Below are 15,339 nucleotides of genomic sequence, written 5' to 3'. Positions count from 1 at the left end.
CCTGTGCCACTAAAAACAAAGTGAAAATGCTTCTTTCCTTGGCTCTCTCGGAACTAAATGCCGAATGTTACAGTTTATCCTGCTTTTTTCCTTTGAATTGCTGTCTTTGCAGGACTGCTCGGTGCACGACACCCTTTGCATTTCAAATGAATTCAGTTTATAGTGCAATGTGGTGAAGTCTGGACTCAGCAAAATGCTTGGGCCCTTGCCTAATTGTAAACCCTTGAGCAGCTCCACTGGTGGCATCAGTGTGCTTTAGGGGTATATGGCTGAAGACTTGGCAGAAAAAATGGTCCAAAAACTTTGATCATCTAAACCAGATCTGTAGAGAAAATGCCAAAAACACAATGGTGTCTTAAAGGAATGGAACAGGAAAGAGGCTGCATGTTGGCAAAACTAACAGCACTTTGGGAATCTCCAAAAGAGCCTGGTCTAGATGAAGTCTGGTGTGAAATCTTTAAGGGACTGCTCAGGAACTCATGCTAATGATCTACTCAAGAGCCAAAGCATAAAGCATGCTGTCAATCAATCTCCTGCTTATAAATCACGAACAATTCAAATAGCGTGTAGCATTAGACCCTACCACATTGGAAAAATGTTTGGATATGTGCTTCTTGTGTAGGTTAAGTGACCTACTTGCAGATTTTTTCACTGCCACTGGAGAGACTTAATTTTGGTCCTCGAGCCAAATTATTCTCTTCCGCCCTGAACCCCTTTCTTTCTTCCCACGCTCCCTGAAGGGAAGAAGTTCTTGTACTTCACAACGGCATCTCCTACTGGCAAATTTTAGAAGCAGGAAAGGCTAGCTCAGTAAGGAACGGCTTAATGTGTGTGCTTGAATGGGCAAAGCCAACAATGAGGGCTCAATTTGCAAGATCTCCACTCCCATTTTGCAATGTCGGCAAAGCGGGACGGATTTCCAAATCTCAGTACATGGGAGTTCACATTATTCCAAGTGGGAGTGGGCATCCGTGCCTTTGGAAATTGCCCCTTTTATCTGATTCCTAGTAAAGAAATTTTTTTTTTTTTCTTATAGTGCCAGTAGACAATGGGCAACCAGCTGTTTTAGGGACACTTTTAAAAAGGTGTTAACATTTGCATTTTCATCCCATGTTGTAATTCATGTTCGCTATTCATGAAATAGTATCTAGTAGCTGACTTTATACATTAGGCATGAAGACTCCCAGATCTGCACTTCTGTCATTGTGTAGGACAGGGACAAGACGGCCTTTGCAGGACTTCTCCCTCCCTCGCCCATACCCACTTATTAACAGCTTCACCCAGGTAATGGAGTTGAACTGATGGCAAAAGGCTAGAAGGTCACGGGAAGGAATGTGTTCAAGAAGTTTTACATATTGCTCACGGTGTTTTAATTTCTATTCATGGGGAGCAATAAAGCATAAATTTTCTGTCCAGTCATAATAGTAATTGTAATGTTACCTATAGGATGAAAGAATAACTTGGAGTTCTTAAATGTCATAACTATTTTTGGTATAAAATAATAAATTTTAGTTTTCTGTTGCAGCAATGTTGGCCCCTGCATATAGGTTGTGGAAAACTTTGTTTGCAAAAACAAAGCTATTGTTTTAACAAAAGCCACAGAATTTTTGCCTTTCATATTGAATCAGTAGCATAATGAGTAGTGGAGCAATAGTTCAACATCAAAGGAGACTTTTTGGATATATAGTGTGTTGCAGCAACAGCGAAAAAGTTCCCACCAGAAAGGAATTTTTCCATATGTGAACAGCAAACATATGTATTAGGTTAAAACCATAAGATTTCCTTTGCTTTCCACCAAAAACAAGGGAGAACTTAAGTACAGAGGTTTTCGGGCAGTCATGTGCTGGAATGCAGCACAGAGAACAAGCATGGCCGAGGAGAGCAGTGTCAGTGGACAAAGCTCTACTGAAAAACAAAACCCTGTGATGATGCATCCATAATTTGGCCCAAACATCAGCATTTTGCATCTTTAAAATACACTTTTTTTGCTCTTACTGGTGGAGCTACGTTGGTGATCTTCATAAATATTTTTCACCCTCTGTCTTTAGTAGGAATAAACCCAGACACGTTTGCTGATCTCCATAAAATACTTTAAAAGAAATAATGATTGCTTTAAAAACATGTGTGAGTATAGAACGTTAGTTAGAAAATAAATACCCGAGATTAATTCTGATGGGATACTTGGCCTGCTTTCTTTAAATAAGAGTTGTGTTTGACACTGTAAATTGTGAGACCACCTAGTATAAAGAATTTTTTTGCCCAGACAGCTCATGCTTACAGCTGCATGGAGAGATAAAGGTACTCGAGATCAGACATTTCTATAACATAATTGTAAAGCATCTCCATATATATTTCTGAAACAAAATTTGCTTTAATTTTTGTGAACATTCACATGGATTTACTTTAGGCTTCCAGAGCTAGGTTTTCTTCTCATGAACCGGGAGAGAAAACACATCAATGGATGTAATTTGAATTTAGAAGACACTTAAAGAGGGGCCTGCATTCAAAATTATTGTTGGCACATGTTTTGAGGATGTAAAGTGGAAGCCTTCTTCTGTGCACATTAGTAAGGAGATAATTAAAACTACAGTAGGTAATTATGGTAGCTTTTATTACTGCATCTTTCATTAACTAATTATATTAATTTGGTAATGTTTGAAAAATTCTTTGAAGATGAAAAGTGCTAACTATTACTACCTTTAGTAGTAGTATTAACTTTGCACTGGTCATAAATATTGAGGTCTCTTCTTGATACAGATGCACATCTGTGTGTGCAGAGGTGCTGTTAGAGCCAACAAGATTTATATAAGTATATCAAGACAAGACTGGGCCATTACCTGGCGTAATCTGAGCATGACGATCTATGACTTTTCTGCAGACACTTTTAGTTTCAAAATAAAAATGCATATATATTTTTAAATATTTTTAGAAGATTTTCCTTTCCATGGTAAATATCTCTTATTTATTCAACCCTTAGTACCAAAGAGAAACATCTACCAGGTTCATCCTGATCCCAGACCTGCCGTTGGTGTGATGGGAGCAGGAATCATGCCCTGCCTACACTCAGGAGCCCACCAAAAGTATGACATTATTTTAGGTCAAAGAAGAAGAAATCTTGCACCTTTTTTAAATACGGTATCACCACAGTAACAATTAATACTAAGTAATTCAAAGTAATTATGATTTCTGTTTATGTAATTCTTACAGATCTGATTTTTTTTTCAGTGAATCCAGCACTTCTCTTTTGAAATATCCTGTGATTAAAGGATAATCAAATCAGTTTTCATGTGTTAAGGACTAAATCCTTCATATATTCCCATTTCATACTTGGTCATGTGATTTGTAGAAATCTTTCTCTTACCCGCTTTTAGTTGATTTAGATTAAGCCTTGTAACTAATGCCAAAAATGTATTCCTGCCTTGAAAAGGGATTTTGTAATGCTGGCATCATACCTTTTTCTTTCTCTGCGGCTGTCTGTCAAGACTATACACTTCACAAGTTTAGGGTTTTTTTGTTTCTTTGTTTGTTTTTTAAGAAATCCTTTGCAGCCTCAGTCTGGCACCCAGAAGCCAGGCTGAATTCCTCTGGTCTCATGCATCATCATCTCTGCGAGCTGCACGGGCCAAGCTCAGCACTAATTCCACATGTGCCTCTCTCTTGTCTCCCAAGTGCTCTCAGTTACCATGAGCAAAGTTGAGTTTGAAATGAAATTTAATTAACCATTTTGCTGATGATAATCAAGCCACAATAGAATAATAGGAAAGCAGTGCCTCGCTGGAAATGAAGCTCAGCTGTTCATTTCTCCTTTCAGATCAGCCGGTAACCAAACATGTCATCTAGCACAGTGACAATACTGGACTCATCCACCGGCTCCACTTGAGGTCCCAAAATATGACAGCAATATTTTGGTGGCACGCTCTCAAAACCATTAAATTTCTCTTCCATCCCTCTCATGTCTCCCAGTGTCATATGTGACCAAAACATTTACATTATACATTTATTTTAGGATCCTTTCCATTTTTATAAATAAATCAAATGAATGTTCCTTTTATACAGCTGTAATTCACCCACATTGTTGCAGTAGAGCTTATTATCTCATTTACATTTTTAAGTGCTTTTCAAAGTGTAGGATATCTGGGCTGGAAAGCAAAACATTTCATTTCTTTGTTCTCAGGCCAACACAAAGCACTTCCAAGGTCAGGTATGGTGTAGACTTTCAACAGCAAACATGTTTACATGGCATTTGAAAGCGGGTTTAACTGAAAAAAAATACTGTCTTTATAACAGTGATGTAAGCCAACTTAGCAAAGATGAGAGAAGGGGATTAATTTTGTACCTGGAAAAACTGAACTTATTAAGTTAGGCTTTGTTTTCCATTCAGGGGAAAAAAAGCCTCTGACACTCAAAAATTGGCCTATTTTTTTTTACCTTTTTTATGTCTTTTCTTCATCTCAATAGCAGTTAACTATAAACACTGTTATTCTTTGGGCAAAACCTGACACTTTGAAGCTGTGGAATAAAAACTGCATTTCTAAACCAAACCAAACTGTTTAATTTTACAAAATAGATGTTCTCTGGTGTACCTGGGATAAGTCATCTGCTGTGTTTAAGAGCTTTTGACATGGTGAAAACTTATCTGTCAGACACAGAAAAGATGTGGTGGAGCTGGGTGGCTTCAGAAATCGCTATCAGCATTCAGCCTCTGACCACTGCATGTTAAGCTTTTTGGCAATGGAGGCATTTTTCAATGTGATCTTCAAAAGGGTGCATTATTCGTGACAGCCATCCTGATTCCTCCTAGAAAATTAAAATCATGGGCAACAATCTTGCTTGCTTCTAATTACTATTTTCAGAGATAATCACATGCAGGAATCTACAGCAACCATGAGATTTTGAGTTACTTTTTTTTTTTTTTTTTCTTTTTCACATGGCTTTGATCAAGTACTGATCTTTAGGTTTTACTAGGTTGTCCTGGTGCAGTCAAAAGCTGAAATATCCAAATGAACACTCTGAATTACTTCTAGGGCAGCCTTTATAAACAAAGCGACAAAGTGACTGGTAGGAGAGCCAGTGTGCAACACGTTTAGGTTCACCAGCAATAGTCAAAAAATGATGAAGTTAAAAGCATCTGTGATTGTTTGGAGGCCTTTGTCTTTTCTGCAGCCCCAACACAAAAGGAGCCAACAGCCAGTTGTGATTGGAAAAGTTTGTAAACTCATACAGTACGTTGGTTTCAACACTTGATGAATGGATAATTATAAAACTTCATAGTTTGTTATACTTTATGCAATAGTTTAATATATATATATATTTATTTATTTTTAAATTGTGCTTGTTTAAGACATTGCTCTCTGAAACAGAGTATGTAGGCTCCATGCAGACAAGTACTGCCTAGAGTAGGTGGACCTAACAAAGATTATGTGTCATCTGAATTTCCCAAATGAAATTACTTCAAGATGCATCACAAACACTTGGATTTAGAGGGACCTCTCAATTTATGCTCTGCAAAGTATGTTTGTCTGCTGTAGGAAAGTAAAAATAATCCATCCATTTTGTATTCAGTACTTGTGGATTTGTGTGATAGGTACCTGTTCCCTGAGACAAATGCATACATTTACACTCAGAAGTGGCTGGGTATATGTGCTATGCCCTGGTCATCCTCAAAGTTGTGCATTAGAGTCAAACTTGCTCCTGAGTGCTAGGAGGGAATCCTCATTTTTCACCATGCCAAGCTGTTTGGGTTGTATAACCCGATCACGTGGAAGCAGCAGAAGGCAGCTCTGACTTTGTAGTTTACCCAGGTGTGCTCTGTGAATGCTCCTGAGAGCCGTCCTGTACTGGTCATGCCTGGACACTTGGGTGTTACGGGAGGATTTTGTCAAATTAATTGTTTCTTTAGTGATCTTTCCAATACCCCAAGTGCCCTGCTCTTTGTGTGTTACATTTCCACGTTGCACAACCTGATCATTTTAAGTTTTAAAACAAGGTAGGCTTGTTTGTATTTTAAGTTATGATATTAAATGTACAAAATAAAAGCCTCCAATTCACACGCGTTTAATTATATTCATGCAAATGAATGGTGCTGCTAAACTTGTTGAGTGTTGAAGATCAGTCATATATTCAAGACTGGATTTTAACATTTCTCAGAAGTGATGATAGCATAAAAGTCCCTGGGCAGATTTGAAGTTCATGCTTGGGTCTGGTTAAATTTTTTGGCATTCGAACATGTAATAGTCTTATAGCTATAAGACTTTAAAGTTAATGCCTGGCATCACTTCAAAACAATGTGCAAGATCTATCATAAGTAGTCCTCTTATCTTATCTCCATAGCAATTTTATCCCGTAAATGATTTGAGAGCACAGTATTTCAGTGCTGTGGAAGGAGCAAGGGTTTTTTTCTGTTAAATCTTTGTACTGGTGTACTTTTAACGATCCTGATTTACGAACGGGCGTTCTGCTTTGAGGAAGCGAACGAGAACGAGAAAGGAAGCATGAGAACAAGAACCACACCGCGTGTCCTGCAAGAGGACTCCAGGGACTCTTGGTCCCTGCTTTGCAGCACACCCCACACAAGCTCTCCGAGCAGCTCAGCTTTTAAAACAGCCACCCTGGAGGCACCTCAGTGGATCTGGTAGCGTATCCCCAGGGCAGGTCCCTGCTCAGAGCCGGTCCTCACCCTGCTCCACGCTTTTCAGCCGATGGGTAGCTGTGCCCTGATTTCCTGGCATACAAAAGATAGCTCAAAATATTCCCTTTCTGCTGCCACAGCCGCCTCTGTGCTGATGTCAATCTAACATCCACATTGTGCACTTTGCTTCAAGTCAGCACTTGCAGCTAACAATGCCTTTATTCAGGCTGACAACATAACTAAGCTTTTAGTAAGTGTGTAAGTAAACGTTAAGTGTGTATTCAAACATCCAACAATGGCTAGGAAACTTTAAAAAAATATCTTTGAAACTTTGTATTGTTTGTTTGGTGTGTATCTGTTAGAAATAACACAGACTATCAGTTCCTTGGGGCATGACTTTTCTTTTGTGAAGCACATAACAAAAAGATCAAGGCTCCGAGGGGCTGCCATAATAAAAATAAATATATAAGAAGAACAATAATGACAAAATAAATTTGTCAATGTATTTTACGAGCTCGGTTTAGAAGTGATTATTTCTGAACTAAAGAGAGACTGGATGGTTGTGGTAAAGTGACACGATCATAATATTCCCTTTATTTATTGCCATTTATGCTGCGTTTGTTGCTCACATGCTCGACTGCACTGCAGGGCAGGAGGGGAGCCCCTCGGCTCAGCGAGTTTCCCACTGCAGTAGCACGGGAGGCGATTTCACTGAAATTCCAGACAGGGATTTCCAGAGGGCTTTTGGTCTGCCTTTGAGGAAGAGTTATTTGTACGCTGCGAAAGCCCTCCCGGGAAGCACAGGTTTCACAAACGAGACACTAACCAAAATCTGAGATCCCGCAACTGATCATTGCACCACATTGCCTGTGAATCTTTGTGCTGTCCCGTGGGTCTCACGTGTGCTTTGCACCCCTTGGTGTTGTTTCAGGCCTTGCAGGACGAAGCAGAAAGTTGCCGCAGCCAGGCGCGTGCCGCGGAGAAGAAGCTGCAACACAAGGAGCTGCAGGCCCACATGCAGGTAGGGCTGCTCTCCCCAGTCCCCTCCCCTTGGGCAAGGGGGTTCGATGGTTAAAAGTAATACCTTGCTTCAAAGCAAAAGCACATCTTTTCCTGCAAATTTTTCAGCGAGCTTTCTCTTCTGTTTTTGTTAATAAAAGAGAATTAAACCGTCTGAGCCCTACGGGCAAATACTTATCTCTTGCTCTCTGTTTCAAGTTGGTATTTCAGCTATTCTAGCTGTTAAATGATGCATTTATTTTCCAGTGTTTTACCATAGGTTCCTGGGACTATTCTAACCTGTTTGTTAATGGCTTGTATTAAGAGAATTATAATTGGACAATAACTGAGATAAAAAATAATCTTTATTGCTGATCTTATGCGTTCATTGTCCTAGCATGTTGTCTGTAAACACTTCCATATGATTAATACTGCTAAAATTAACGTGGACACTTTCAGTGAAATCAGAGATTTAGCGTGCTTCAAGCGAAAGAGTGCATGTAATTTACAGAGCGGTATTGAAACAGAAAGCCAATGATCTGCCTTTAAAGCAGATTAAATTGGCGCATTCAGGAAAATGTCGAGGTTGTGGATATCCGAATCGCATGCAGATTGATGGATCTCCAATACAAATGAGGTTTTGCTGCATTTCAGAACTTTATTTGGTGGTGCACAACCGTATCCCTAACTGCGGAGTAACTTGGGGTGGCTGTAAAAGTAATGATGAGGAATTGCAAATACATCCCCGCAGTTGTCATTATCCTGCTTGCAGGTAGGAGCCCTTGTTCACCCCCCATGTTTACCCTCAGGTACTTGTGCTTAGGAAAACCAGTGATAAGCTTTACTTCTCTCTCTCCCCTTCTGCCTTACAAACGTAGAAGCTGGGCCACGCTCACCCCTAGCTGCAATGGGGAGTTCAGTGTAATCAGTGGCCGGCCTACAAGCGTTGCATTTCACCTTCAGTCTCCCAAAAAAGAAGGGCAATTAGCTGTTTGGTGCATGGTTGTCCCTCCAGGGAAACAACATTGGCCTGAATGCTGTGAAGTGACGTTACTCTAGCAAATGCCTTATTTTTGTTAGTTTTTTCTTTAACCTTTGCTATTGCTGTTTGGCATTTTTTTTCTGACCCTTTCTGTGAGGGTATCTAGGAGGAGAAACAAAAAATGACTGGTGAAATACCGAGGTAAAAGGTAAAAACACGCGGATTGGTAGGGTGGGCTATCCTTAATGCCTCAGAGGTCTTCTCTTAGGAGATTTCCATGTCCAAGCCCACCTGCAGGAACATCCTGCCTGGGTGGATTTAACGAAGGACCAGCTCTGCTGGGAGGGAACAGTTCTCAGTACACATGTAGATCAGAAATGTTACTTAAATGACACTGCTGCGTCACCCAGCTCAGAGCTGTTTCTGCAAAGCAGTACCACGTTGGTGGCTTTGTGGTGATGCTTATACCTTAGTTCCTCCGCAGTGCTGTCCCTGCCACTCCTGCACTGAGATCTCCTGAACAGGCTGCGTCTGTTGAGACAGTTCTTGCTTAGGTGCCTTTGGTTTTTTAGGCAGACACCCATTTTGCAAGTTGTTAGCGTGTCTCCTCTGTGACTGGTGAATCCCATAGTTACGCTTTTCTGTCCAGAAGGAAAAGGCAAAAGTGACAGCTCTGGTGTATTCCCCATCATTATGCTGGGGACAGACTACCTGTGAGCATGTTCATCAAGCCTTAACAGCAGCTGATGACTCCTCAGTTGATTAGGGAGCTGAAATATTTAAGGCAGTAACTTACAACTTGCTCTCTTGCTTTTACAAAATATTCCCTGTGTCAGGATTGCATAAAACATCAAAATTTGCACTGGCACTGTTACAAAGGCCTCTCTTCTGAGCTTTTACATGTCTTTAAGTAAGGAGGAGAGAGGGTTAAACAGCTTCTGTTTTTCATTAAAGGGAAAAATCTTGTGTTTTGATTCTATAACAACAACAAACAAATGAATGAGACATGAAAAAACATTTTGTTGTGCTTTTAATTAAAAATAAAAAGCTGTTTCTCGTTATGGCTTGTTGGGTGGTATCTCAGTGCTCCATGTTTGTCTCTTTTCAGTGCAGTGTCCTTATAACTCTTCAGGCTCCGGGAGTGACTGACAGACCCACAGAGCTTAGCTCTTTGTGCCAGTAACCCTCTGGTGATTGCACAGAGTTAACCTTTCCGTATGATAATTATCCGGAGAGGCAGAGTCAACCCACTGACATAAACTGTCCCGTAAATAGCAGGGGAGAAGCCTGTTAGGAGGACTCTGATGGCAAGCCGTGAGCTGTCTGGGGGTGAGCATGACGTTGCAGCCCTGAGGAGCTCTTGTTTTTATGGAGCCTTTTCATTCCAGGATTTCGTGTTATTGTACGAACCTGTGTTTATTCCTGTTTACTTTTTCAATCTTCTTATGGTGTGAGTAGAAGCAATCGTGGTCTATCTGTGTCATTTCACCAGTGGGACAGATTGTCATGCTGCAGCATGGCAACGTTACGTGAATGACGTGCTGCAGTCCCAATGGACGTACATTTGTCAAAAGTGGTTTCATTCATTGCACTGTTTCCAGTATTTTACCTTTCATTCCCACTGTGACTAACCTAAATCATTGTGCCCTTTCACTAGAGGATCTCCTGTCTCCGCTAAGCATGGCTATCTAGGGCAATGGTGCCTACGGTCAGTACTGTCATTTCTAGACTGGAGTCTCACAGTTGGGTATATCAGCTGTCTTCATGTTGAAATGCTGGATGACTTTCAAAAATTAGATGTCTGACTTCTTGAGATGTTTGTAAGTGCGTTCATGGCAAGTGACAAGCTAGCAGTAAATAAAGTGTAACTAACCCCTAATATATAGCTTTATATATATAGGTTTCTTGGTATATAGTCCCAAGACAATTAAAATAGTCTGAGAAGGTTCCTAGGAAATTTGGGTGCACCTAAACGTTTTCTTTGCAAAGCAATGACGAAATTTCTTATATCTCAGTAATACATAAAATATGGAAACTGATCCCATTTAGATTATATTCCTGTACCATGTTTGAAGTATAGTTCTTGAGGTGTATTGCACGGTTGTCTCTGATACGTGCGCGGATCTAATGCAAGACAAGATATCTAACAGAAACGTCTTTCGTTCTATTAAAAATGTTTCTCTTCCGTGAATTATACAGCTTGATGCGGTTGTCAGTCATAGTTAAAAAATCCAAATTGTTCATACAGCAGATTTCACATCCTGTGTATGTGTAATTAAACATGACGCATCAGTAAGAGGTTAAGCATGTGCCTCAATGAGTATGGGAGTTTAAGCATGTGCAAAGAATTTTGCTGAATTGGGGCCTGTATAAAAAATCATGATAGTGATCTTGTTCTTGCTTTATTACCTAGATTTCTTTAAAATACCTCATTTAATTTCAATTTCCTTTTGGTAAGGATAATCAACACAACTCAGAACAGTAGGAAACTCCAATAATCTTTCTTTCGATGACTGCATGAAAGGATGCAAGATTTCTTCAGAAAGAACACGCCTATTCTTTTCATTCCTCGGTCTAATATGTTTAACTGTAGGGCTGGCTTGGGTATGAAACAAAATTTCTAATAAGGGGATGATACAGGGAAAAAAAAAGTTTGTCATGTTCATGAACAATCAAGGTAATATCACGATAGGTATTCAAACCATATGAATAGTCCTCCAAACTGCCAAGTCACAATTAGAGACTTAAAGAGAGACACTCTTTGAAGACAGAAAATCAATTATGTTCAATTCATGAATATTACTGGCGAAGGAAGGGGAATGCCAATATAGGTTTCCAGCCCTTTAATTTCTTTTTTTCTCAGATAGATTATTAAAAAGGGAGAAAGGAGTTATCTGAATAAGGATGCTGTACAAGAATTTGGAATAAAACGGAAAGGCTTAGTTTGTTAAGTGGATTTCACTTGTGTTCAAATGACAACAGGAGTGATAATTGTAAAAGAGCTATGATTCAAAAGCATTCAGCGAGTTTTCATTTTTAATGTTTATTATTCTGACTTGCTCAATATTTTATGACTGCTGGATATTTACCACATTCAGCCTAACTTACTGTTTCCATGCCAACTAAATATATTTGTTCTCAGATGAATGCTGTGATGCATCATTCTGAAATTTTAGCTGCTGTGTAGCACAGGGAACTTCTAACGTTTGCCACACCTTATCCTTGATGGGAATGGTGCTACTGTCTGCAGATTTCGGGAGCTATGAGTAAAAAAACAGCAAGACTGAGATGAGCAAGATAAGCCTATGTCCAGGGTGTGCGCCCCAAATAATTCTTAATGCATCAAAGGCTGGAAGACTTGAGTAATATTGTCCCTTCTGTTGAGGGCTTTTTGTCCATTTTTCCATACTATTTTTTTTTATTTCAAAGATACCGTAGAGTCTTAAATGCGCAGAAAATTCACAGAAAATCTTTGCCCTCACTTCCGTTGTCCTGGCCTGCCTTTACAGTTCCACGGCTGCTCCCACGACTTTGCCAAAGCTTTATGTATGTGCTGGAAAAATGACATGGAAGGAGAGGAATTTCCTCCATCTGGCCATGGTGAGCCACAGCAGGAAGTCTGCCTCCAAACCAGCCTCGTCCGTGGTGCATGAGAACTTCCAGCTCAGGTGCCTCAGATAACTGCTAAAAGTTATCAAACTGTGCTGCCTCGAATCCTGGTGATTGAAACGTGATCCGTGGATCTCCAGACTTTCTCAAAGAGTTGTCTTTCTCAGAACACGCTGGAGTCATCTAAAACCAGGTTAATAAGCTGTAGTTTAGGTGGATGGTTGGACTTGATGATCTTAAAGGTCCTTGCCTGTCTAAATGATTCTGTGGTTCCAGGTTGGGCATTTAAATAAAAGCTTTGCTTTGTGGCCAATCTGCAGGTGAAGAGGATTCAGACAGTATTTGTTCCGCAGAGCTGCTGAGCCCTTTGGAAACTGAGAAACAAACAGTAAGCATGCACTGGAGGTGGTGATGAAATTCTGCCATTTGCTCTGGTTGCTTCAACCCACGGTGTTGACATCCTTCCAGAATTTTCCCCCAGAGACCCGTTTGTGCTCCCACAGAAATGGGAAGCTCAGTGTAGATCTGAACGATCTTAACCACAGAAGCGATTCGCAGCGAGGAGCCCTGGCGCTGGCTGTGGAGCAGCTGCCAGTTAACCCCTGGGGCAGCCTGCGCTGGCATCGGGGCTCGGCGGGCTGTGCTGCACTGGGGAAGAAGGTGAGAATCCAAAAGATGTTTCTACTGGGACTCGCAAGAAAATCGACACCGAATAATGTCACATTCAAACAGCTCCTGAGGTTTCTGCATGCGACCAGCATGTACCGGGGAGGCTGCGTTTGGAGAGCGCTGTGTGCTGAGGGAGGGTGTCCCCCCCTCTGTGCCCATCCCTCCATGCCCGTTTGCTTCTCTCCTTTCTGTTTCATCTGTCACTCTGCCAGCACCCCGAACAGGAGGGTACTGCATACTTCAGCTCTTTTCCTTTCATAAAGCATTTCGAGAAATGTATACGTTTTGTGAAAAATGTAAAAGAGCAGCCCAAATGGCGTAGCTCCCCGCAGGCTGGCACCTGAAGTTCTGCTGATTCAATATCTGCAGACAGCAGATTTCTTTTCTGGCTACTTACGGTGGACAAATTTAAAGTTTAAAATATTTTCTTGGAAAAGAAGTTGTTGGAGGGCCACATACAAGCAGCAAAGAATCTGAAATAAGTGAGAGCAGCTGGTCAGTCTGTTTGGCATATGCAGACGAAGGCATCTATGTCTTACATTTTCTTTCTTATTTGGGACTTCCTGACGGAGGCTGTTCAGGAAGAATGACGCTGACCCTGGTTATATTTCATAAATAACCTTTCATGGGTGTAGGTGCATCTGTAGGTGCATGGCAAAGCTGACTACGATACTATAAAATCAGTATTGTCTTTATTTGGAGCCTGATTCTTCTATTTCTATGTTGGTTCATGTCTACCATACATACAATTCCACTGATATATTCGTTAATCAGTTTGATACAGTAGTGCCCCTCCAATCTTTAATTAAGTCTGGGATTGTTACAATAAATCAGAACTTTGCATTTGCCATATTTTGTGTCTTGTATAGCATTTTCTTTAACAGCCTACTATGAAAGGAAAGCAGAATTAAGCAGAATATGGCATGCTGTATAGCATAAAGTTTCAAAACAGAAGGAAGAAGCAGCTCAGATTCAAGCACAGAAAAACAAATTTTCAGGTGGGATTTGAAAGGAACTGGAAATCAATAGAGTTGAAAGTTACCGGGAGCTCCATATGGCAGGAACTGCAGGAGAGAAGGCTCTCACCAACTGTGAGACTGTCAAAGGGAAAAGAGGTAGATGATGATGATAATGCATGTGTTGAAGTCAGTGATCAAATGTTAGCTTTGGTAATCAGACACAACTGGAAAATACACAAATGTATGCCTACTTCATAGGACTGAATGAATTATTGGAATGAAGTGGCCAGCTGGAGAAAGAGAGTAACACAGAAAGTAGAGAACAAACAGTTGAAAGGAGAAAAAATACTTTCACCAAAGAAGAATAGAAGCATATGCTGGCACGCAGGAATTAGAGAGTATTTTAACTTGACATTTTTCTAGCTCTTTGTCTTAAATAGGAGTGAATGAGAAAGAAAGCTCACTTATAAAAGAGCAGCACATCATTTTAGAGCATCTGTGGTTTGCTTGCACATTATCAATTAAAGGAATTTTGTTCTATAAGAAGTGTGCCTGGGATAGCTTTAAGTACAACTACGAACAACAATGTTGGTGGCATTTAATGCAAAGAACTAAAAGAGGAGAAGTGGCGCTGCATGGAGGAGCCAGCTGGATGACAGCAGAAAAGAGGACAGACCTCGCATCTCCAGGGCAGGCTCTCGGTGATGTGTGGTCAGTGAATTATCCCTTTCGTTTTTAACAGGTGACGAGGTGCTTGGATGGAACTGAAAAGGACTGAAGAAAGGCCAGCCTAATGCCGATTTTAACATCATCTGAATTTTACAGTGTTATTTTGTTTGCAATTTGCTCAGCACCAAGTGCCATCTTTCAGAAGTACGTCGGGGAGGTGCAGCCGCAGTTCTCTCCCCCGCTGCCCTGCTCACCTGGCTCAAAGTTTATAGACTTACCAGCCGTGATGCTTCCTAAATCCGGCAGCTTGCTTTCCAGTTGAGATGCTGGTTACATTTTCCTTCTTGAAAGAGGGGAAATGGTGATAGTAAAAGTAGCTTATCTACAAAGATTTGCGTGTTCACACAGACAGTGTGAAAATACTGAGCTTAATCCTGCGTGCTGCTGAGCTGTGTCAGCTCTTGCCGTCATTAGTGAGCACTCAGCACCTCTCCTATCAGATACCAAAACCTTGACTTGCTGAACCACCCCAGGATGGAAAGGATTATGTAGAAGGTAACACATGCTGGAATGTAAAACTGAAATAGAGAAATAAATTCCCATGGTAGTGTCAAAGATGCTTATAGCTTTATTTCAGACTTAATTATCTTGATAGCCTATTAAAAATTCTTTGCCATCGACAGAGCTATAAATGAGTACCATGTGTCTTCAGATTTGGCCCCACGGTGCTGGTCGGTTCCCGGGCTGGTTTCGATTCCTGCTCTTACACGAGGAGGACCACTTGTTGCGCAGTTATGACCTCTCTGTTGGATGAAAGGATGGCA

At 40.7% G+C, this 15,339-nt stretch overlaps 1 protein-coding gene across 5 annotated transcripts in view; it reads left to right on the top strand.

The window, feature by feature from the left end:
- Positions 1 to 15,339, top strand: part of CEP112 (centrosomal protein 112) — a 163,013-nt gene that overhangs the window by 136,911 nt on the left and 10,763 nt on the right. For 3 of the 5 annotated variants that reach the window (XM_072025834.1, XM_072025831.1, XM_027471327.3), the window contains one exon: positions 7,560 to 7,649. In XM_072025834.1, coding sequence (XP_071881935.1) covers positions 7,560 to 7,649 — 90 coding nt within the window. Of the gene's footprint in view, positions 1 to 7,559; positions 7,650 to 12,118; positions 12,870 to 15,339 lie in introns of those variants that run through there. The other 2 variants (XR_011804176.1, XM_072025828.1) reach the window with 2 other exon arrangements.

Source organism: Anas platyrhynchos, chromosome 19 (assembly GCF_047663525.1).
Source record: "Anas platyrhynchos isolate ZD024472 breed Pekin duck chromosome 19, IASCAAS_PekinDuck_T2T, whole genome shotgun sequence".
Lineage (NCBI taxonomy): Eukaryota > Metazoa > Chordata > Aves > Anseriformes > Anatidae > Anas > Anas platyrhynchos.
Note: the sequence above shows the minus strand (reverse complement) of the source record. Positions and strands in the feature narration are given on the sequence as shown.